At 42.7% G+C, this 25424-nt stretch overlaps 1 protein-coding gene across 1 annotated transcript; it reads right to left on the bottom strand.

Annotated features, from left to right (window-relative positions):
• Window positions 1–4808: 4808 nt before the first annotated feature.
• ALKBH5 (alkB homolog 5, RNA demethylase) lies at window positions 4809–24831 on the bottom strand. Its single transcript, XM_056535572.1, has 4 exons — window positions 24007–24831; window positions 12667–12747; window positions 8946–9086; window positions 4809–5608 (listed from the first exon to the last, which is right to left on the bottom strand). The coding sequence occupies exons 1-4, from the start codon at window positions 24690–24692 to the stop codon at window positions 5422–5424; spliced, it is 1095 nt and encodes a 364-aa protein (XP_056391547.1). The 5' UTR covers window positions 24693–24831; the 3' UTR covers window positions 4809–5421.
• Between the last annotated feature and the right edge of the window lie 593 nt (window positions 24832–25424).

Consider the following 25424-nt stretch of genomic DNA (forward strand, 5'->3'; position numbering starts at 1 on the left):
ATCACTTATCCTCTGCGGCCACCATGCTTAGACCTGTACCCAATGACTAAGTCAGCAGGATCCTATAAATACCCCACCAGCACATGGTAAAGGTTAATGTAGAGAGCCACAGGGTTACTGGAGGGCAGAGCTGGCAACAGGGTGAGGCGTTACATCATACAGGGACAGAGAACACTGATCTAGTACTAATGTTTTTCAACTGGGAGCCTCCAGCTGTTGCAAAACTACAACTCCCAGCATGCCCGGACAGCCGTTGGCTGTCCGGGCATGCTGGGAGTTGTATTTTTGCAACAGCTGGAGGCTCCCAGTTTGGACAGCCATAGGCTAGATCAGTATTTCCCAACCAGAGTGGCTCCAGCTGTTGCAAAACTACAACTCCCAGCATGCCTGGACAGCCGTTGGCTGTCCAGGCATGCAGTGAGTTGTAGTTTTGCAACAGCTGGAGGCACCCTGGTTGGGAATCCCTGGGCTAGATGGTACAGAGTAGAGATGAGCGAACTTACAGTAAATTCGATTCGTCACGAACTTCTCGGCTCGGCAGTTGATGACTTTTCCTGCATAAATTAGTTCAGCTTTCAGGTGCTCCAGTGGGCAGGAAAAGGTGGATACATTCCTAGGAGACTCTTTCCTAGGACTGTATCCACCTTTTCCAGCCCACCGGAGCACCGGAAAGCTGAACTAATTTATGCAGGAAAAGTCATCAACCGCCGAGAAGTTCGTGACGAATCGAATTTACTGTAAGTTCGCTCATCTCTAGTACAGAGCATTGCTTGGGTTTCTAGACTGTGTCCCTGGCACCTAGAGGGAACGTTCTGTGGTTTCAGTAGGTCACGTGGTTCTTGTGACGCACATTATTCACCACCACAGAAACCAGATAAAGTAAACAATTTATCAATTGCAATAGAAAAGCTTTATTGTGTGCAAACAGAGAACAGATTTCAGTGATGTCGCACAAACTCCAGTAGATCCTTCCGGCTCTGCGGACCAGGAATTACCCGGAAAGGGTAAAGGTGCCTATTCGGGTGGCATGACCGAATCCAGATACTGGGAGTAAGACAAGAAATGCCTACAACACTGCTTCCCCACTTGAGCATTGATCTTTAAAAAAGGGGTACTCCGGCGGAAAAAAAAAAAATATATATATTTTTTAAATCAACTGGTGCCAGAAAGTTGAACAGATTTGTAAATTACTTCTATTAAAAAAAAATTAAAAATCTTAATCCTTTCAGTACCTATTAGCGGCTGTATACTAAAGAGGAAATTATTTTCTTATTGTATTTCTTTTCTGTCATGACCACAGTGCTCTCTGCTGACCTCTGCTGTCCATTTTAGGAACTGTCCAGAGAAGTATGTTTGCTATGGGGATTTTCTCCTGCTCTGGACAGTTCCTGACATGGACAGAGGTGTCAGCAGAGAGCACTGTGGTCAGACAGAAAATAAATCCAAAAAGAAAAATAATTTCCTCTGTAGTATACAGACGTTAATAAGTACTGGAAGGATTAAGATTTTTTTTAATAGAAGTAATTTACAAATCTGTTTAACTTTCTTGCACCAGTTGATTTTAAAAAATAAAAAAAATTATAAGTTTTCCACCAGAGTACCCCTTTAACTGTGGCTTATCAGCTGTTGCAAAACTACAACTCCCAGCATGCCATGGCTCACATTACATGTTGGGAGTTGTTTTTCAACAGGCTAGGAAACACCGCTCTGGATTCAAGTCATGTCAAGTATGCACTTGGAAAAACTGGAATTGGTTGCTAGGTACAAAGTCTGACAACCCATTTATAATGACTGGTTGTTTGGTTACAATGAGGTACAAAGCCGGTCGACTAAAGGGGTTATCCAGGAGCTGATTTCTTCAGATAACAGCACTACCCCTGTCCTCAGGTAGTGTGTGGTATTGCAGCTCAGTTCTATTGACGTGAATGGAGCCAAGTTGTAATACCGCACACAACCTGAGGACAGCTGTGGTGCTGTTTGCTCTGCTTCTATATTCCTGGATAACCCATTTAAGATTATGTCTATATGGCAAAATTCCACGCCAATTCCGTACAGTAAAGTTTAAAAGGGGTATTCCATATATATACACACACATATATACATACACACAGTCATATTGGCACCCCTAAAATTTTTCAAGATAATTAAGTATTTCTCACAGAAAAGGATTGCAGTAACACGTTTGCTATACACATTTATTCCTTTTGTGATAAAAAAAATTATTGTCACCCTTTCAAAATTGTGAATACATAAGATTGTTTCAAGCATGTGATGCTCCTTTACACTCACCTGGGGGCAAGTAACAGGTGTGGGCAATATAAAAATCACACATAAAAGCAGATAAAAAGGAGAGAAGTTCACTTAGTCTTTGCATTGTGTGTCTGCGTGTGCCACACTAAGCATGGACAACAGAAAGAGGAGAAGAGAACTGTCTGAGGACTTGAGAACCAAAATTGGGGAAAAATATCAACAATCTCAAGGTTACAAGTCCATCTCCAGAGATCTAGATTTGTCTTTGTCCACAGTGCGCAACATTATCAAGAAGTTGTCAACCGATGGCAATGTAGCCAATCTCCCTGGGCGTGGACGGAAGAGAAACATTGATGAAAGGTGTCAACGTAGGATAGTCCGGAAGGTGGATAAGCAGCCCCAAACAAGTTCCAAAGATATTCAAGCTGTCCTGCAGGCTCAGGGAGCATCAGTGTCAGCGCAAACTATCCGTCGACATTTAAATGAAAAGAAACGCTATGGAGGAGACCCTGGAGGACCCCACTATGGAGGAGACCCAGGAGGACCCCACTATGGAGGAGACCCAGGAGGACCCCACTATGGAGGAGACCCAGGAGGACCCCACTATGGAGGAGACCCAGGAGGACCCCACTATGGAGGAGACCCAGGAGGACCCCACTGCTGAAAATGCAATTGAGTAATTTTGGTAAAGCACATCATTCTACTGTTTACTGAAAATGTAATGAGGCCTACAAAGAAGAGAACACAGAACCTACAGTGACATATGGTGGAGGTCAGTGATGTTTTTGGTTGTTTTGCTGCCTCTGGCACTGGGGGCCTTGAATGTGTACAAGACATCATGAAATCTGAGGATTACCAATGGATTTTGGGTCGCACTGTACAGCCCAGTGTCAGAAAGCTGGGTTTGCTTCCAAGATCTTGGGTCTTCCAGCAGGATAATGACCCCAAACATACGTCAAAAAGCCCCAGAAATGGATGACAACAAAGCGCTGGAGAGTTCTGAAGTGGCAGCAATGAGTCCAGATCTAAATCCCATTGATCACCTGTGGAGAGATCCTAAAATTGCTGTTGGGAAAAGGCGCCTTCCAATAAGAGACCTGGAGCAGTTTGTTAAGGAAGAGTGGTCCAACATTCCGGCTGAGAGGTGTAAGAAGCTTATTGATGGTTATAGGAAGCGACTGATCTCAGTTATTTTTTCGAAAGGGTGTGCAACCAAATATTGAGTTAAGGATGCCAATAATTTTGGAGTTTGGTGACCTTATGTACAATTTGCTTTTTCCCCTCTTTTTTTTGGTTTAGTTCCAATACACACAAAGGGAATAAACGTGTATAGCAAAACATGTTACTGCAATGCTTTCCTGTGAGAAATACTTCAGGGGTGCCAACATTTACGGCCATGACTATCAACTGGCTCCAGAAAGTGAATTGGAAATTTGTAAATTACTTCTATTAAAAAAATCTTAATCCTTCTAGTACTTAGCTGCTGAAGTGGAGTTATTTTCTTTCTGACAACAGCGCTCTCTGCTGACACCTCTGTCTGTCTAAGGAACTGTCCAGAGTAGCAGCAAATCCCCATAGTAAACCTCTCCTGCCCGTGACAGTTCCTGACATGGACAGAGGTGTCAGCAGAGAGCACTGTGGTCAGACAGAAAATAACTCAACTTCAGCAGCTGATAAGTACTGGAAGGATTATGATTTTTTTTTTTTTTTTATAGAAGTACTTTACAAATCTGTTTAACTTTCTGGAGCCAGTTGATATGAAAACAAAGTTTATTCATGAAATATCCCTTTAATGAACGGAATTTGCTGAATTTATTCGGAATTCTGTGTTCATAAAACACAGAATTCTGTTGAAATTCAAAGCCCCTTTTGTCTTTAGTGGAATTCCGCAAAATAGGAAGGTTTTTAAATTTTACGGATTTGCCGCTACAAGAATTCCGCTGTGTGAATGGGGCAGCAGAACCCTATTAAAGTTAATGGGCAATATATTTCTGCGGGATTTCGCACGGAACATTTCCTAACTCAGTGTCTCCCAACCAGTGTGCCTGCAGCTGCTGCAAAACTACAACTCCCAGCATGCCCAAGCAACCTATGGTTAATCAAGTTAGGTCAAGAGCCTGATAAGAGTTATAGTTTTGTAGCAGCTAGCTCAGCGTTTCCCAACCAGTGCGCCTCCAGCTGTTGCAAAGCTACAACCCCCAGCATGCCCGGACAGCCAACGGCTGTCCGGGCATGCTGGGAGTTGTAGTTTTGCAGCAGCTGGAGGTCCACAGTTTGGAGACCACTGATCTAGCTTCTACCAAACCAAGGACATACATAACTTACACATTGGGGGGGGGTTTACAAACAGGATCTCTTAACCGTTTCAGCAAAAACAGAATTTAATGGGATAATTTACAGACGACCGGAGGAGTACAGAATAAAAAGAAATCTGCTTTTATACTTTATTATTATTAGTGCTTATATCGCTAGAAATAAAACATCTGGATTTCTCTGTAACATTTAATCATCTGAATAAACACAAGACAAATCCTAACAATTTTTTTTATTTATTATTATTAGAATAATAATAATAATAATAATAATAATTATAAGAATGGAAGAGAGAAAAAGAGAGACATGTCGGCCGCCACTGCCCCCTGGAGGAGGACGGTGCAAGCACCGGCTGGGCTGGCGCCTCATCGCGATCTGTGACTCTTCTTCGTATACTTTTCTCTCCTAGATTCGGGGGGGGGGGGGGTCAAAAAATAAAAAAATAAAATAAAATAGAAAAACTGTGCTAAAGAAACTATTGAAATGTCAACCAAACCGTCCCTTTCCCGCAAGCTTCAGGTGTGGGTGGTCTGCACTACACAGGGGGGAGATCCTCTCCTTCTGGCCACCACGCCAGGGGTGACGCCAGGCCTGGGGCGGCCTCGTGGGGGGGGGAGCACTGCTGGCATGAACACTCCTGACCGAAATATATATGAAAGGAAAAATAAGCCAGACAGTGACAGAGACCGGATCCAGGGCACGTTGCATTGACTTAGAAGAGACAGGACTGGGCTTTTCCAGTGCAGCCGTGTTGGTGGTGGAGGGGAAAAACAAAAAACAAAAAAAATTATATATATATTATTTAGTTCCACAATCCACCGAGCGGGGGGAGGGGGGAGCAGAGTCCTGGAAGAGCTCTCAGTGTCGCCTCATTTTTACTTTGCGGACTGGGCTGTCCTCGTCCTCTCCCGTGTCTGTATAGTTGTCCACATAATCATAAGGCCTCCGCCAATAGTTCTCAGAGCTGAAGTTGCTTCGTCTGCTCGGTTTTGGTAAAAGCACAGACCTTCTGTTCTCCTCTTTGTCCATTTCCAGAATGCGAGGTCTGTGGAGGTAAAAGAGGTAGGAAGGGGGTCAGATCAGAGGCACAGATCATACATTACATCGGTGTTTCCCAACAGCTGTTGCAAAACTACAACTCCCAGCATGCCCGGACAGCCGAAGGCTGTCCGGGCATGCTGAGAGTTGTAGTTTTGCGACAGCTGGAGGTACACTAGTTGGGGAAACCCGGCATTACAGCCTATGAATCCAGGTTTACACATACATTATGGCTAGAGATGAGCAAACTTACAGTAAATTCGATTCGTCACAAACTTCTCGGCTCGGCAGTTGATGACTTTTCCCTGCATAAATTAGTTCTGCTTTCAGGTGCTCCCGTGGGCTGGAAAAGGTGGATACAGTCCTAGGAGACTCTTTCCTAGGACTGTATCCACCTTTTCCAGTCCACCGGAGCACCGGAAAGCTGAACTAATTTATGCAGGAAAAGTCATCAACTGCCGAGCCGAGAAATTTCTGACGAATCGAATTTACTGTAAGTTCGCTCATCTCCAATTATGGCGACCGCCAGAGTGGTCACCCAGCTTTCTCACACTCCTGTATAGCAAATCGCACTAAAATCATCATCATCATGAGAGATCAATCCCCAAAGAACGGGCTAAATTTATCTTTCAGAACACAGACAATATCTGACCAAATTTTTGAAAAATCAAAGATAATACATCTGGCAAGTTATTCTATTTTCATATTTATTTTTATTATAATTTTGATAATTAATTATATATTTTTAGTATTTTATTTTTATTATTAATTATTATCTTATCCTGTTGATTCCACATCCCACGGGCTGCAGCTAGTTGCCTGTGTCAGCTATTTAAAGTGTTCAGAGCAACTCAGTAATTCTGCCCGTTGTCGGTAGTTCAGTGGAAGGATCACCTACCCGTCATGGTAAAATGGGGGAGATTTATCAAAACCTGTGGAGAGATAAAGTTGCCCATAGCAACCAATCAGATCTTTTCTTTCATTTTTCACAGGCCTTGTTAAGAATGAAAGAAGCGATCTGATTGGTTGCTATGGGCAACTTTCTCTCTCCACAGGTTTTGATAAATCTCTATATCTATACACACATATACACACACACACAATATATAAATATATACATACACACATATACATATACACACACACAAAATATAAATATATACACACACATATACATATATATATATACACACACACACATATATACACATATATATATATATACACACACACACACATATATACATATATATATATATATATATTTATACACACACACACATACATATATACACATATATACATATACATATACACACACACACACACACACACAAATATATATATATATACATACACAGACAAAATATAAATATATACATACACACACATATACATATATACACACACACAATTTATATTCACATTTTTACTATGGGGGAATTTATATAAACAACTACACACACACTATATTATATAATATATACCGTATTTATCGGGGAATACCACACACCCTCATTTTACCAAGGATATTTGGGTAAAAATAAGTTTTTTACCCAATATCCTTGGTAAAATGAGGGTGCGTGTGTGCGCGCGCGCGCGCGCGCATATATGTGTATACCCCGATACACTGATTTTGACCCCGCAGAAGCCCCCAGGAAAGGCAGGGGGAGAGAGGCCGTCACTGCCGGCTTCTCTCCCTCTGCCTGTCCTGGGGTCTAGAGCCCTGCTACCGCCGCTTCTCTCCCCCTGGCTATCGGTGCTGCTGCCCCATTGCCAGCACCGATAGCCAGGGGGAGAGAAGGGGCAGCGGCACCCATTGCCAGTGCAGATTCCCCGTTGCCTCCCCCATCCCTGGTTGTATAATTACCTGTTGCCGGGGTCGGGTCCGCGCTGCTTCAGGCCTCCGGTGTGGCGTCCCCTGCGTCGTTGCTATGCGATGCACGGCGCAATGACAAGTGACGTCACTCGTCATTGCGTCTCGCAGTGCATAGCAACAATGCAGGGGACGCCAAACCGGAGGCCTGAAGCAGCGCGGACCCGACCCCGGCAACAGGTAATTATACAACCAGGGATGGGGGAGGCAACGAAGAATCAGCGCTGGCAATGGGTGCCGCTGCCCCTTCTCTTCCCGTGTTGGCGCTGCTTCTCTCCCCCTGGCTATCAGGGGGAGAGAAGGGGCAGCGGCGCCGATAGCAGGGAGAGAAGCGGCGGCAGCAGGGCTCTAGACCCCAGGACAGGCAGGGGCAGAGAAGCCGGCAGCGCTGGCGGTCTCTGCACCTACAAAAGCGCTGCAGTTCATTGATTTAAAGCGCCCGCTTTAAATGATTGAACTGCAGCGGCTTATCGGCGTATAACACGCAGGTAGACTTTAGGCTAAAAAAATGTGCCTAAAAAATGTGTGTTATACGCCGATAAATACGGTATAATATATATATACACACACATAGATATAGATAGATATATATATCTATCTATCTATATCTATCTCTGTGTATGTATATACAATGAAGAAACAGCAGCACTCAAATTCCGAGTAAATAGTGTACGGCTTTATTCAACTAAACATCTGATAAGCGACGTTTCAGCCGTCTCGCACAGCCTGTGTATGTATATAGATAGATGCTAATAATAATGATATTATAAATTATAATAATTATTATATTATAATTATTATTGAAATATATATATATTATACATACACACATATACACCTCACTATCTTTTGGGGGGAAAAGCAGGGTGATTTAATTTTTTTTATTCAAAAACAACATAAGAAATCCAGCTAACCCAAATGGGCGTATGTACCACAACTACTTTATATAAATTCCTCATATAAACTTTATTTTTCAGTGTACAGAGCTCAATTTTGTAGTTTGTACTGATCCCCATTTTTGAGGTAGATGGGACTTTTCCACAAAAATTTTTGGGAGGAGAGGTAAAAACCAATTCTGGCAACATTTTTAGGTCCTCCAGGAGACCCCGAACAAGTAACCGCTTGATTGATTGTATAAATCTTACTGCAATAATAGTGTACCAGAGTGGATTATGCTTTTATAGCAGTGATTTCTCAACCAGGGTGCCTCCAGCTGTTGCAAAATTACTACTCCCAGCATGCCTGGATAGCCTTTGGCTGTCTGGGAATGCTGGGAGTTGTAGCTTTGCAACAGCTGGGAGTGGAGTTCTCTATTTTAATGGTCACATGATACAATCTCCCGGCCTTACACACATACAGTCGGGCCCCACGGACTCCCACAGGGGCCGTATTCCAGGCTGTATATAGCTTTGGAGTTCTATGGAAGCATTAAGTGACTGTATGAGCGTTTGTGCAGGTGGTCACTTACCGGTGGGCTGCGTCTGGGTCGGCCTTGCGGTGGGACCGCTTTGGTTTCAGGATATGCTGCCTGTTACTTCCGGATAACCTCTCAGGGTTATAGCCGCTGCTCAGGGACTTTATTTCCAGCCGAGGAGCTTCTGTTCTTGTTCTGTAATGAAAATATAAAAATTTGCATCTCTGGTTTCCAATTCTACAAAAGGAGCCAAATGCTTTTTATAGGTAATTTATTACTATTCTAGTCACCACCTGGAGCCATGTTTAGACCTCAATCTAGTGGAGAATGGTTTTCTGAGCATTTCCCTGCCCCATAACAGTGTCCCCCAAACTGTGGCTCATTACACTAAATGCCCTCGTGTATTTATATTCACCAGAAGACCGGCCCTCACACCTCTAATTGCTTCTTAGAGACAACACATTGACCCCCTAAGGTTATTCTGCCCCCAATATCCAGTCAGTCAGGAGTCATATCATTCCTGCTCTTCATTGTTCTGTCTTTTTAATGACTTCATATACAGAACTCCATTAAAGGGTAACTCCACTGCCCCAGCATCCAGAACATTTAGTTCTGAACGCTGGGTGTGGGCTGCGGGGGTCGTGATGTCACGGCCATGACCCTCAATAAGTCACACCACGCCCCCTCAATTCAAAGCTATGGGAGGGCATGTCTGGCGCGCCCCCTCAAGTCGTCTGTCACGCCCCCTCAAGTCGTCTGTCACGCCCCCTCATGATGTCTGTCACGCCCCCTCATGATGTCTGTCACGCCCCCTCCCATAGACTTGCATTGAGGTGGTGCGGCTGAGACTTCACCACCCCTGCAGCCCACACCCAGCGTTCAGAACTAAGTGTTTGACTCTGGGGCAGTGGAGTACCCCTTTAAGCTGCCTGTTAACAGAGAGCTGTTTGTTTGTGTTTATAATAAATATATATCTCTATCTATATGTGTGTATAATTTTATATATATATATATATATATATATATATATATATATATATATATATATATATATATATATATATATATATATATATATTACATACACACACACACACATATATATATACACACACACACACACATATATATATATATATACACACACATACATATATATACACATATACAAAAAAAAAATATTTTATATACACACACTGGGAAAAAAGTACAGTATATATATAGTTTTTATTTGCATACATAATCATTGGTGAGTAATCCTTCCCGATTATGAAAGTGTCGGCAGAGGAGCGTCAGGATGACAGGTGATGGAGTCACAGCACGATGTGTAACCTTACCACACTACCTGAGGGGAGATTCCTGCCCTCCCTGATCTTCTGGGTAACAGTCACCATGTGACCCCCTGCTTTCCTTATCATTGCCCTCCTAGTCAGATATACAGAAGTGTTTCCCAACCAGGGTGCCTCCAGCTGTTGTAAAACTACAACTCCCAGCATACCCGGACAGCCATCTCTCTAACACTCCCCCCCTCTAGACACTACCTCCGCTATATATATATTTTATATAAATTAATATATAATATAATATATAATATAATATATGGCGGAGGTAGTGTATATGGCGGAGTTTTGCAACATCTGGAGGTCCGCAGGTTGAAGATCACTGTTGGGTTCAGAATCTTTTTTCTAGATTTTGCACCTTTAAAATTGGGCGCATCTTATTTGCCGGTGCGTCCTATAGGGCAAAAAATACGGTATGTATTGATGAACTAAATCTTTCCCTGTGATATGATTTCTGTAGCAGGTATTTGCACACTGTTATGGAAATTATATTAGAGTCTACGTTTACGAGGTATTAGGCTGCATTCACATCACGATTTCTCCACTTTCTCCATCCGACCTGATTACACAATTTTTATAACTTAAAATCGTATGAAATCGTATATAAAGTCTGATCCATTGACCTCCATTAAAAAAATTGGATCCATTACACACATCCGATTTGATCCGCATCCGATTTCACACGATTTTTGTTCAGGTCTGAAATCATGGTCAACCCCGATTTCAGACCCGAACAAAAATCGTGTGAAATCGGATGCGGATCAAATCGGATGTGTGTAATGGATCCGATTTATTTATTTTTTATTCAAAAAATGTTTTATCTTGAAGTATTTCACAGAACACCACAAAATCATCAATAACAATGTATACAAGCATTAGTACACAATAAACAATATAGAACAACAGCAGGATGAGCCTACCTAATAGGAACTCCACATAGAGTAATGAGACACTCTAAATATTACAACAGTATAGGAACTTAGATTGATACGATTTTTTAATGGAGGTCAATGGATCAGACTTTATATACGATTTCATACGATTTTAAGTTATAAAAATCGTGTACTCATGTCGGATGGAGAAGTCGTGATGTGAATGCAGCCTTAGACCGGGGTTTAGTGTAACACTTTTCTCCCCCCCACTTTTGTGGAAATCTGTGTTTTATGAATGTACTAATAAACATAATGGGGGACATTTATCAATGTTTGCTTAGGTTTTCCTTTTTTTAGCACTTTTTTTTCTTTACTTTTTTTTTGCTTATGTGCGACTTATTTATCAACTGGTTTCAGCCTGTTGCTAAATTTCTTTCACGTAAGCAATTTTTTCTTTTTTTACTTCTTTTTCTGCTCCATGTTTGAGCTGGAGTAAATTTAGTCAATTTTTAACCTTGTTGTGACTTTTTTTTTTGCGCAGTTGCGACTGTCGCAGTTAATAAATACCTGAATACCCGTAGTCCATTTTAAAATTACTACGTAGTTAAGTTGGGGAAAACTTGCTTTCCTCGCTTTCCAGTCAAAATGTTGCACGAAAAATCGCGTAGTCGAAGGTGCGACATTTGTGCGACAATTTTAGTAAAAAAATGTAACTAAATCGCTTGATAAAGGTCTGTCATTATTTTTTGCTACTTTTGAGTAAATGACTCCAATTTTTCCCAGTTTTTGCATGGACATAAGTATTCACACCCTTTGCTATGACACGTGATGATATTTAGCTCTGGCTCCTCCCATTTCTCTCGACATGTTTCTCAGATGTAAATTCATCTGATTGGACAAGATTTGGGAAGACACCGCCCTGTCTATATAAGGTCTCACAGCTGACAATATATATATCAGAGGAAACACCAAGTCATGAGGAGGAAAGAACTGCCTGTAGAGCTCAGAGACAGCCCTGTCTATATAAGGTCTCACAGCTGACAATATATATCAGAGCAAACACCAAGCCATGAGGGGGAAAGAACTGCCTGTAGAGCTCAGATAGGATTGTGTGGAGGCACAGATCTGGGGTAGGAAACAATATTCTGCTACACTGAAAGCTCCCAAGAGCTCAGTGGCCTCCATAATTCTTATACTTTTTCATTATGGGGTATTGGGTGCAGAATGATGGGTGAAGCTACTTTTTTGTTCAGCACAAGAAGCAAAATAAATGTGAAAAAAACCCCATGTGTAATGTCAGATTGGGCACAAGAGAGCAGCGCTGCATAACCCTTTTAAACAGATTCCCCAGCGAGGGTGCCTTCAGCTGTTGCAAAACTACAACTCCCAGTATGCCCGGGCATGCTGGAAATTGTAGTTTTGCAACAGCTGAAGGCACCCTCATTGGGGGAAACACTGCCTTAAAATGTATGTTCACATTCTGTGGTCGTAACCCCCCCCCCCCCAATAAGATTCTTCCAATGCTGCCACTAACTACAGTATACAGAACCCTTCCCCACTTACTTCCTAAGTATCACGACGGCGCGCCGCTCCTTGATGTCCTGTGGTCGGATGCAGTGCGTGATCTCGTCAGCCGCGTATCCACTGCAAGAGAAAAGTGACACAATGAGCCAAAGCTGCAGCTGTGTAGTACAAGACTGTATTATCAATGTCATCAGCGCGATGACCGGCGGCGTCCTGCACTTCCTGCCAGTCAGGAGCAACAACAGAACAATAGCCGGTATACAGAACACAACAATATGGTCTGGGTTTTGCCCATAACAGCTCAGTTTTTGTACCTTAAAGGGGTACTCCGCTGGAAAACAAATCTTATCAAATCAACTGGTGCCAGAAAGAGAGAGAAATTTGTAAATTATTTCTATTTAAAAATCTTAAAGGGGTACTCCGGTGAATTTTTTTTAACATTTTTTTTTATCAAATCAACTGGTGCCAGAAAGTTTAACAGATTTGTAAATTACTTCTATTAAAAATTCTTAATTCTTCCAGTTCTTTTTAGCAGCTGTATACTACAGGGGAAACTCTTCTTTTTGGATTTCTCTTCTGTCCCGTGCACAGTGCTCTCTGCTGACCTCTGCTGTCCATTTTAGGAACTGCCCATAGCAGGAGCAAATCCCCATAGCAAACATATGCTGCTCTGGACAGTTCCTAAAATGGACAGCAGAGATTGTGCTTGTAACAAGAGAAATGCAAAAAGAAAAGCAATTCCTCTGTAGTATACAGCTCCTAAAAAGTACTGTAAGGATACATTTTTTTTTTTATAAAAGTAAATTACAAATCTGTTTAAATCATTCTGGCACCAGTTAAAAAAAAAAAAAAAAAAAAAAAAATTATATATATTATATATATGTATAAATATAAGTTGTATGTATAAATATAAGTTTATATATATATATATATGTATAAATATAAGTTGTATGTATAAATATGAGTTTTCCAAGGGAGTACCCCTTTAATCCTTCCAGTACTTAGCTGTTGTATGCTCCACAGGAAGTTCTTTTCTTTTTGAATTTCTTTTCTGTCTGACCGCAGTTCTCTGTGCTGCCACCTCTGTCCATGTCTGGAACTGTCCAGAGCAGAAGCAAATCCCCATAGCAAACCTCTCCTGCTCTGGACAGTTCCTGAGATGGACAGAGGTGTCAGCAGAGAGCACTGTGGTCAGACAAGAAGAAGAGGGAAAAAAAAATAAAAAATACAACTTACTCTGTAGCATACAGCAGCTGAAAAGTACTGGAAGGATTAAGATTTTAATATAGAAGTAATTTAATAATCTGTATAACTTTCTGGCACCAGTTGATCTGTACACATTTGTTTTCCACCGGAGTACCCCTTTAAGCTCAATTGAAGCAATAGCTGCGCTGTAATTATTGTGGGCAAAACCAGACAGTTTTGGTCTAAGTGGAGATTAGAGGGTAGAGGGTAGAGATAGATATATATATATATATACACACATATACATATATATATATATATATATATATATATATATATATATTTATATTTATATACATGCCAGTGTCTGTGGATTTATGGAGATAATGGGACAGTAGAAAATACGGTACATATTACAGCCTGTAATAACACAACATGTCACCCACAGAACATGACACCCCTAAAGGCTCATATAGAGAACCACATGGAGTCAGAACCACACTACAGCTGTCTAACCCAGTGTTTCCCAACCAGGGTGCCTCCAGCTGTTGCAAAACTACAACTCCCAGCATGCCCGGACAGCCGTTGGCTGTCCGGGCATGCTGGGAGTTGTAGTTTTGCAACAGCTGGAGGCACCCTGGTTGGGAAACACAGTAATAGCGGATGTTTAGGAGTTAAACTTCTAAAATGTCCCCAGTGTCAGGATAACAGCACATCACAAGTCACAACCGGAAAAGGATGATATGGATATCTGCTGTTCTACCCACCGTGACAGGACTGTCATCTCGTATAGCGGAACACATGTAACACAAAGCAATATTACCGCTATAAACTGCGCTGGAGCGGGATGGGAGAGGTTTATAAAGTAATGTACAGAAACACTGTGGAGCTGACCTGAACAACCAGGTTCATAGGAGGCAGTATTATAGTAGTTATATTCTTGTATATAGGAGCAGTATTATCGTAGTTATATTCTTGTACATAGGAGGCAGTATTATAGTAGTTATATTCTTGTATATAGGAGGCAGTATTATAGTAGATATATTCTTGTATATAGGAGCAGTATTATAGTAGTTATATTCTTGTATATAGGAGCAGTATTATAGTAGTTATATTCTTGTATATAGGAGCAGTAGTATAGTAGTTATATTCTTGTATATAGGAGCAGTATTATAGTAGTTATATTCTTGTATATAGGAAGCAGTATTATAGTCGTTATATTCTTGTATATAGGAGCAGTATTATAGTAGTTATATTCTTGTATATAGGAGCAGTATTATAGTAGTTATATTCTTGTATATAGGAGCAGTATTATAGTAGTTATATTCTTGTATATAGGAGGCAGTATTATAGTAGTTATATTCTTGTATATAGGAGCAGTATTATATTAGTTATATTCTTGTATATAGGAGCAGTATTATAGTAGTTATAGTCTTGTATATAGGAGTAGTATTATAGTAGTTATATTCTTGTATATAGGAGCAGTATTATAGTAGTTATATTCTTGTATATAGGAGGCAGTATTATAGTAGTTATATTCTTGTATATAGGAGGCAGTATTATAGTAGTAGTTATATTCTTGTATATAGGGGCAGTATTATAATAGTTATATTCTTGTACATAGGAGCAGTATTATAGTAGTTATTAGGGATGTAAGAAAAAATCGATTCGCACGATTATCGCGATTTTTTGTTCCGCGATACTGAATCGATTTTAAAATTCTGAGAATCGATTTTTTTTATAAATTATTATAATTAACATTTACTGTATTTCACTCACTGAGTCACAGTCCTATTTGTCTGTCTTATTTTTTTTTATAACACTTAAACTCCTGACCACTAGTTGGCAGTGTACCTGTTATCAGCTCTGTCCCACTCGCAGGCTGCTACCGCGAGACTACAGACTCAGAACAAACAGGAAGGAAAACGTACGCACTCACAGGACAACTCTCGCGGTCTCTCAGCTAGAATAAGTTTTCCCAAGCTTTTAATAGGGAATATCGCGATATATCGTGATATATCGCCAACATGACAGTATCGCGATATATTGCGATATATCGAATCGCCACCCTGGTATCGCGATTCGAATCGAATCGCCAAATTATTGGCGATTCACACCCCTAGTAGTTATATTCTTGTACACAGGAGCAGTATTATAGTAGTTATATTCTTGTATATAGGAGCAGTATTATAGTAGGTATATTCCTGTATATAGGAGCAGTATTATAGTAGTTATATTCTTGTATATAGGAGCAGTATTATAGTAGTTATATTCTTGTACATAGGAGGCAGTATTATAGTAGTTCTATTCTTGTATATAGGAGGCAGTATTATAGTAGTTATATTCTTGTATATAGGAGCCGTATTATAGTAGTTATATTCTTGTATATAGGAGTAGTATTATAGTAGTTATATTCTTGTATATAGGAGTAGTATTATATTAGTTATATTCTTGTATATAGGAGGCAGTATTATAGTAGTTATATTCTTGTATATAGGAGCAGTATTATAGTAGTAATATTCTTGTATATAGGAACAGTATTATAGTAGTTATATTCTTGTATATAGGAACAGTATTATAGTAGTTATATTCTTGTATATAGGAACAGTATTATAGTAGTTATATTCTTGTATATAGGAGCAGTATTATAGTAGTTATATTCTTGTATATAGGAGCAGTATTATAGTAGTTATATTCTTGTATATAGGAGCAGTATTATAGTAGTTATATTCTTGTATATAGGAGCAGTATTATAGTAGTTATATTCTTGTATATAGGAGCAGTATTATAGTAGTTATATTCTTGTATATAGGAGCAGTATTATAGTAGTTATATTCTTGTATATAGGAGCAGTATTATAGTAGTTATATTCTTGTATATAGGAGCAGTATTATAGTAGTTATATTCTTGTATATAGGGGGCAGTATTATAGTAGTTATATTCTTGTATATAGGAGCAGTATTATAGTAGTTATATTCTTGTATATAGGAGCAGTATTATAGTAGTAATATTCTTGTATATAGGAGCAGTATTATAGTAGTAATATTCTTGTATATAGGAGGCAGTATTATAGTAGTTATATTCTTGTATATAGGAGGCAGTATTATAGTAGTAATATTCTTGTATATAGGAGGCAGTATTATAGTAGTTATATTCTTGTATATAGGAGGCAGTATTATAGTAGTTATATTCTTGTATATAGGAGTAGTATTATAGTAGTTATATTCTTGTATATAGGAGTAGTATTATATTAGTTATATTCTTGTATATAGGAGGCAGTATTATAGTAGTTATATTCTTGTATATAGGAGCAGTATTATAGTAGTAATATTCTTGTATATAGGAACAGTATTATAGTAGTTATATTCTTGTATATAGGAACAGTATTATAGTAGTTATATTCTTGTATATAGGAGCAGTATTATAGTAGTTATATTCTTGTATATAGGAGCAGTATTATAGTAGTTATATTCTTGTATATAGGAGCAGTATTATAGTAGTTATATTCTTGTATATAGGGGGCAGTATTATAGTAGTTATATTCTTGTATATAGGAGCAGTATTATAGTAGTTATATTCTTGTATATAGGAGCAGTATTATAGTAGTTATATTCTTGTATATAGGAGCAGTATTATAGTAGTAATATTCTTGTATATAGGAGGCAGTATTATAGTAGTTATATTCTTGTATATAGGAGGCAGTATTATAGTAGTAATATTCTTGTATATAGGAGGCAGTATTATAGTAGTTATATTCTTGTATATAGGAGGCAGTATTATAGTAGTAATATTCTTGTATATAGGAGGCAGTATTATAGTAGTAATATTCTTGTATATAGGAGGCAGTATTATAGTAGTTATATTCTTGTATATAGGAGGCAGTATTATAGTAGTTATATTCTTGTATATAGGAGCAGTATTATAGTAGTTATATTCTTGTATATAGGAACAGTATTATAGTAGTTATATTCTTGTATATAGGAGCAGTATTATAGTAGTTATATTCTTGTATATAGGAGCAGTATTATAGTAGATATATTCTTGTATAAAGGAGCAGTATTATAGTAGATATATTCTTGTATATAGGAGCAGTATTATAGTAGTTATATTCTTGTATATAGGAGCAGTATTATAGTAGTTATATTCTTGTATATAGGAGAAGTATCATAGTAGTTATATTCTTGTATATAGGGGGCAGTATTATAGTAGTTATATTCTTGTATATAGGGGGCAGTATTATAGTAGTTATATTCTTGTATATAGGAGGCAGTATTATAGTAGTTATATTCTTGTATATAGGAGCAGTATTATAGTAGATATATTCTAGAACAACAGGAGCAGTATTATAGTAGTTATATTCTTGTATGTATCCAGGCATGCTGGGAGTTGTAGTTTTGCAACAGCTGGAGACACCCTGGTTGGGAAACACTGGTCTAACCTATCATATAGGCTATGGAAGGGATCGCACATACATTGCTATATATATATATATATATATATATATATATATATATATATATATATATATATATATATATATATGACATTTTCTTTTTGCTAGTCCTATGTGTTCAATAGGATACAAATCAGTCGGGGGAACAGTTCTGCATGTAGGTTACTAGTCATACACGCTAACATTGTGCTGCGCCATAGACACAGGCGAGAGACCAGCGCAGACCCATAACCTGCTCCCGCACGCTGGCACTGAGGCTGAAGATCCTATTTCACGCCTACAATTTTCCTATTACGGACACTGAGGACAGGAGTAAGTAGGGCTTCCCGAATTGGAAACCACCGCAACTTGGGGCCCCCCGGGGGAAAAAAATACACATAGCAAGAAAGCAATAAACACCACTAAGCGTAGACCATATCCGCCAACACTAAAGGGTCGTCTTGTAAGAGACCCAAAATAAAACCGCGACTAACAGTAGCCATTACCATTCCAGTTATACCCAGCTTTCCGAATACCCCGAATGCCACATACAACTGAATTGCGACTGTGGAGGGGAAACCTCTATGACCTAGGTCTTAAAACTGTGGACCTCCAGCTGTTGCAGAACTACAGCCCCCAGCATGCCACGACCGATGCATTCACTACCTGTCTGGGGGTCTGTTCCATTTGAGGCAGTGGTCTCCAACCCTTGACTACAACTTGCTGGAGGTGCTCATACTCTGACGGCATGCTGGGAGTTGTAGTTTTGCAAACATTTGGAAGTCCAGTTTGGAGAATACTGCTCTACGTCATCCAGACTTGATCACTGCAGATCCCCTATATGGCTGAATGTGAATGGTTCACAACCAGGGTGCCTCCTGCTGTTGCAAAACTACAACTCACAGCATGCCCGGACACCGCAAGACTATCATCCTTGATATTCAGGAATCTAGGAAAGCTTGGTATCAAGGATGATAGTCTTGCGGTCTGAAGCGGTGTCCGGACATGCTGTGAGTTGTAGTTTTGCAACAGCTGGAGGCACCCTGGTTGGGAAACACTGCTCTATTTTCTGTATCAAATCACCTCCTTTATAGCTCCCTTTGGCTTGTGATCCAGCTTTCCCTGGACTCCTCATTGGCAGGAGTGATATTCAGGAATCTAGGAAAGCTGGGTATCACTCCTGCCAATGAGGAGTCCATGGAAAGCTGGATCACAAGCCAAAGGGAGCTATAATGGAGGTGATTTGATACAGAATATAGAGCAGTGTTTCCCAACCAGGGTGCCTCCCGCTGCTGCAAAACTACAATTCCCAGCATGCCCGGACAGCCACAGGCTGTCCGGGCATGCTGGGAATTGTATTTTTTCAACAGCGGGAGGCACCCTGGTTGGGAAACACTGGCATGGATGATGGTATATAAGGCTACATCATGGCTGTCATTGACCCAACCCCCTTTTCCAGTGGTCTCCAAATTGTGGACCTCCAGCTGTTGGCTGTTTGGGCATGCTGGAAGTTATAGTTTGTTGCTGGAGGTCCCCAGTTAAAGACCACTGCCCTTTTCAATAGCGTGATCCAGCCCCATTATTGAAATAAACCTTCGGCTGTCCGGGCATGCTGGGAGTTGTAGTTTTGCAACAGCTGGAGGCACCCTGGTTGGGAAACACTGGCACGGATGATGGTATAAGGCTACATTCATGGCTGTCCTGTCATTGACACCAACCCCCTATTCCAGTGGTCTCCAAACTGTGGACCTGCAGCTGTTGGGGCATGCTGAGCGTTGTAGTTTTGCAACAGCTGGAGGTCCACAGTTTGGAGACCACTGCCCTTATCTATAGCACGATCCTGCCCCATTATTGAAACAAACCTCGTCTTTACATTAAACCCTTTCACGTTTGCTGCCACTGTGCTTCAATGTAAAATGATGCCAGGGTTACGCCACCTGGATGCGGGGGGAGGGAGATCCCATACAGATCCACAATGCACAGCAGGAAGAATGGACCAATTGTGGGAACCCCCCAGGATACACCACCCGATCTGTGGGGGGGAAGCGGAGGATGCGGTTGTGGTACAATAAATATGATATAATCTGGGATTACAGGCTCATGGCTGTGCCCGCTTACCCTGGATTACAGATCTGCTAATAAGGTCATCAGTAATGCCACCTGTCAGGTTATGAAGATGTCCTGCCAGGTAGGTGGCCTTGTCCCCGGGCAGGAGATGCCGGAGGGCTTCTGCACGTACCTACCACCTCCATGGGTAGACACCGGTGCCGCGTTCTCAGGGAGCTCTAAATAAGCACTTGGCCGCAGCAAGGACCCTGCACATGGAACGTCCATTATGGTGCCCGCCCTGCCCCCACACACTGGGGGTACAGGGTCAAGTAACTAACACTTGGCTGCCCCTGCGACAGCGGGAGACTTCCACAAGTCACATGAAGTCAGCTGCATCAACAGGGGAGAGGAGTCGATACCAAGTGTGGGGGGTCATTCACTACAGCAGTGCTCTCCCTAAACAGTGTGCCTCCAGCTGTTACAAAACTACAACTCCCAGCATGGGCATGCTGGGAGTTGTAGTTTTGCGACTGCCGGAGAGCTGCGGGTTGTTAAACACCGATGTAGACATCTAATTCTATGTATGATATAGTGGCCTATTATACAGCACTATCTATGGCAGTGCTTCCCAACCTGGATGCCTCCAGCTGTTGCAAATGACAACTCCCCGTATTCCACAGCCAACGGCTGTCAGAATGCTGGGAGTTGTAGTTTTGCAACCGCCCCAGACCCACGGTTTGTTGAACGCTGGTGTAGACATAAGTCTATATGATATGGTGGCCTATTATAAAACACTATCTTTGCCAGTGTTCCTAACCTGGGTGCCTCCAGCTGTTGCAAAACTACAACTCCCAGCTTGCCCGGACAGCCTCTGGCTGTCCGGGCATGCTGGGAGTTGTAGTTTTGCAACAGCAGGAGGCAGGCCAGTTGGGAAAATGCATGCTAGGTGCTAAATAACTATTACTACTCCCATCACGCTTTAGAACTAACTAGGTCAGCCTTTGGCTGTCAGGGCATGCTGGGAGTTGTAGTTATGAAACAGCTGTAGAGCGGCATCATGTGTTTTCATCTCCGCTCACCGTGGTTTACGGGATCTGATGACATAACGCTGTCAGGACACGCTCGAGATAATTGTTCTCTGCCTGTTATAAAACTACAGGTCAGAAACCTCCGATCTAATGTCAGAGCTGGATTTAGATGGCGGCATCAGATGTTTAAAGGGGTACTCCGGTGGAAAGCTTTATTTTTTGTTAAATCAACTGGTGCCAGAAAGTTAAACAGATTTGTAATCTACTTCTATGTAAAAATCTTAATTCTTCCAGTACTAATCAGCTGCTGCATACTACAGAGGAAGTTGTGTAGTTCTTTCCAGTCTGACCACAGTGCTCCCTGCTGACACCTCTGTCAGTGTCAGGAACTGTCCAGAGCAGGAGAAGTTTGCTATGGGGATTTGCTTCTACTCTGGACAGTGCACTGTGGTCAGACTGGAAAGAACTACACAACTTCCTCTGTAGTATACAGCAGCTGATAAGTACTGGAAGGATTAAGATTTTTAAATAGAAGTAATTTACAAATCTGTTTAACATTCTGGCACCAGTTGATTAGAAAAAAAATAATGTTTTCCGGCGGAGTACCCCTTTAAGGCCCCCATAGATTGTCCCTGTAATAGAGGGGTTCAGGATGGGAGGCAGTTGGGGACCCTCATGATATATTACTATAACACTAGGGGTTCAGCTTCAGTTATAGGGGCTGGGGATTGTATATGTTAACGTTTCCTAACCAGGGTGCCTCCAGCTGTTGCAAAACTACAACTCCCAGCATGCCCGGACAGCCGTTGGCTGTCCGGGCATGCTGGGAGTTGTAGTTTTGCAACAGCTGGAGGCACCCTGGTTGGGAAACACTGATCTGTCTTTAAAGGGAACGACCCAGACACTTCTACCGCTACGAATGTTACATAAGTGACACGAGCGCCATTGATCAACTCCCTGCAGCATCTCATTGGTCACTATGTATCAGTGAGCGCGGCCTTATTTATAATGTGAACACAATCAATCATTATGTGATCGGAGCTGGGAGATTCCAGGGCCCCCCCGGATGTAGATTGGTTGCGGAGATTTCTACAACCGACCATCTGAAATAAACCCATTCGAAGGAACTTGTGTGAACAAGGTCTAAGAAGTCAGGACGACAAGGAAGGGGAGGGGTGTGCAAGGAAAGTGCGGGGTGTGAGGATGGACTACAAGGCCCAGCAGTAAGAAAGGGGAAAAAAAAAAAAGTGTGTGACGTGGGACGAATCACACGTCCCAGCCAAGAAGAAAAGGGGATAGATGTGTGTAAGGGGAGATGGACCACAAGGCCCAGCAAGGCCAGTAAGAAGGAGAACAAATCCCAGCACACTGAGCTAATAAGCCACCAGTGAGGGAGATGGGGAAGATGGACCACAAGGCCCAGCAAGTAGAGGGGGGGGGGGGGGGGGGGGTTTATCCAGAATTAGAAAAACATCACCACACCCGTTGTGTTTGGTATTAACATCTCTGCTGCATTCATTTCAATGGAACTGAGCTGAAATACCATATACAACCTGAGGACAGAGGTGGCGCTGTTTCTGTAAGAAAGTATCTGTGTTTTCTAATTCTCAATAAGCCATCTGATAAGATGGACTACAAGTCCCAGCCAGCAGGGGGAAATGGACCCCAGAATACATCCAGTGAAGGACTACAAGGCCCAGCGAGCAGGGGGAATGGGACCCAGGATACATCCAGTGTAGGACTACAAGGCCCAGCAAGCAAAGGGAATGGACCAAAGGACACATCCAGTGAAGGACTACAAGGCCCAGAGAGCAGTGGGAATGAAACCCAGGACACATCCAGTGAAGGACTACAAGGCCCAGTCAGCAAGGGGAATGGACCCCAGGACACATCCAGTGAAGGACTACAAGGCCCAGCGAGCAGGGGGAATGGACCCCAGGATACATCCAGTGAAGGACTACAAGGCCCAGCAAGCAGGGGGAATGGACCCCAGGATACATCCAGTGAAGGACTACATGGCCCAGCAACTGGGGGGAGGGGAATCACAAGGCCCAGCAGCCCCGGCTGGTGCAGGACGACTTCAAGGCACAAGAAGCTAAGATAGGAATTTGCCAGTGGGGGGTAAAGGGTGGACTACAAGGCCCAGCATCTGTGTGTGCGTGAGAGATGGGGGGGGGGGGGGGGGGGGGGGGGGACTACAAGGCCCAGCATCTGTGTGTGTGTGAGAGATGGGGGGGGTGACTACAAGGCCCAGCATGTGTGCACGAGAGACAGAGATATGGGGGTGGTGGACTACAAGGGTCAACGGCTGTCCGGGCATGCAGGAAGCTGTAGTTTTGCAACAGCTGGAGGCACACTGGTTGGGAAATGCTGCCATATGGCAATTCCCACAACTTCAGTTTCTATCACAGTGGTCTTCAACCTGTGGACCTCCAGATGTTGCAAAACTACAACTCCAGTTGGCTGTCCGGGTTGGCTGGGAGTTGTAGTTTTGCAACATCTGGAGGTCCACAGGTTGAAGACCACTGCTCTATCAAGATCTCTGCTAGCCATCAGTGAATGTAATTTAATTTTAAACATTCAGCAGTCACACTATTCTGTTAGGACATGCTGGGAGTTGTAGTTCTGCACCAGCTGGAGGCAGACAGTGAGGAGGACTACAAGTCCCGTTGATTGATCACCTACCTGAGCACGGTGACGCTGCCCCGGCGGACCGGCAGGAAGAGCACGGGCTCGGACACCCGGATGGGCTTGAACTGGAACTTGCAGCCGAAGCAGAGCGCGGAGTCGCTGAAGAAGGACACGGACACGATCGGCCGCTCGAAGATGTGGATGGGGTCCACGTGGGAGACGATGCAGCCGCCCGGCTGGTAGTCGTTGATGACCGCGCTGTTGACGAAGCCGTCCGGGATGACGCGCGCCTCCACCAGGCGGCGGATCACCAGCTCGTGCACCCAGCCCGGGATCTCGTCCACTTCGCCCTTCGGGTAGAGCCGCTCCTGGCCCGGGCCTCGCTTCTGCAGCTGCGCCCCGTACGTGTAGCCTTCCCCGAAGAAGTACTTGTTGCGCAGGGGCGCCCGGTCCACCGTGTGCTCCCGGTACAGACCCTTCTCGGCCCGGGACACCACCTCGTCTATCTTGGCCTCGATGTGGGAACACTCCTCCGGGGAGAAGAGCCGCATCTGGCGGACCCCGGAGCGCACCTTGCGGGCCTCCTCCTCCTCCGTGTCGGACACCGCCCCCTCCTCCTCCGTATCGGACGCCGGCTGCTTCCGTTTCTTCATAGCAGGAGGCAGCGGCTGCTGAGGGGGGGGATCCCGGGACAGTGACTGCAGCTTCTCCCGCAGGTCGGTATAACCGCTGGAGGACATGGCTCACCCGGGGCTGGAGACGGGCATGGCCGGGGGTTCAGTCACTCAGTCAGGCGGCCGCTTCCATCCACAGTCTCCTCCGCACAACCGGACGCCGACTCTCGCTGCGCCGCTGTGACAGGCCCAGTCTGAGGGGGATCCTGGCTGCGATTGGCCAAAACGCCTGTCAATCACACTAGTGGGCGGGGCATAGGTGTGACGCAACAATTAACTGAAAGACCTAAGCACTCGCGGCTGTCCGTTACACTGCCTGTCCGTTTAACTAACATATAACGTCTCCTGTGCTCGCGGAGAAGAATGAGGCGACCCCGTGAAGTGTTAAAAACGCGTAGAATGAATACAGTTTTTTACGTCTGTCAATTATTGCTTAAAAAAATGTTTTACTTCAAATCAGGCACCGGGGGCACCTTTTGTTTTGGTGCTGCGCTATAGTGTCGACGTGACTAGAGTAACGTCTTCCAAGGCCCGGAGTACAAGTATGGCGGCTGAACGTACCTTTGTGGTAGACCAAGATGGCGCCTAACTTTCTGAGGACCTCACCAAGCCGGATTGAGGTGATGTCAGGGCTGCCCCTGGTCGCGCCTGTTATGTTTTTGCAGCCTATTGTGTCAGGTACATGAATAGGAGACGGACATAATAATGATATTTTTACAAACATTTACATCACATTTGTTTATTCCAGTCTGAAGATGGAGCTTATAGAAGTAGAAAATGTTTCTTTGGGATCAGGCG

The sequence above is a fragment of the Hyla sarda genome, chromosome 8, assembly GCF_029499605.1.
Source record: "Hyla sarda isolate aHylSar1 chromosome 8, aHylSar1.hap1, whole genome shotgun sequence".
NCBI lineage: Eukaryota > Metazoa > Chordata > Amphibia > Anura > Hylidae > Hyla > Hyla sarda.

Coding starts and splice junctions, on each gene's coding strand:
- ALKBH5 (XM_056535572.1), bottom strand. CDS start 24,692: ATGTCCTCCAGCGGTTATACCGACCTGCGGGAGAAGCTGCAGTCACTG. Junction 12,748..24,006: donor GGCAGCGTCACCGTGCTCAG/GTAGGTGATCAA, acceptor TTTCTCTTGCAG/TGGATACGCGGCTGACGAGA. Junction 9,087..12,666: donor GCCGTCGTGATACTTAGGAA/GTAAGTGGGGAA, acceptor TTTTCATTACAG/AACAAGAACAGAAGCTCCTC.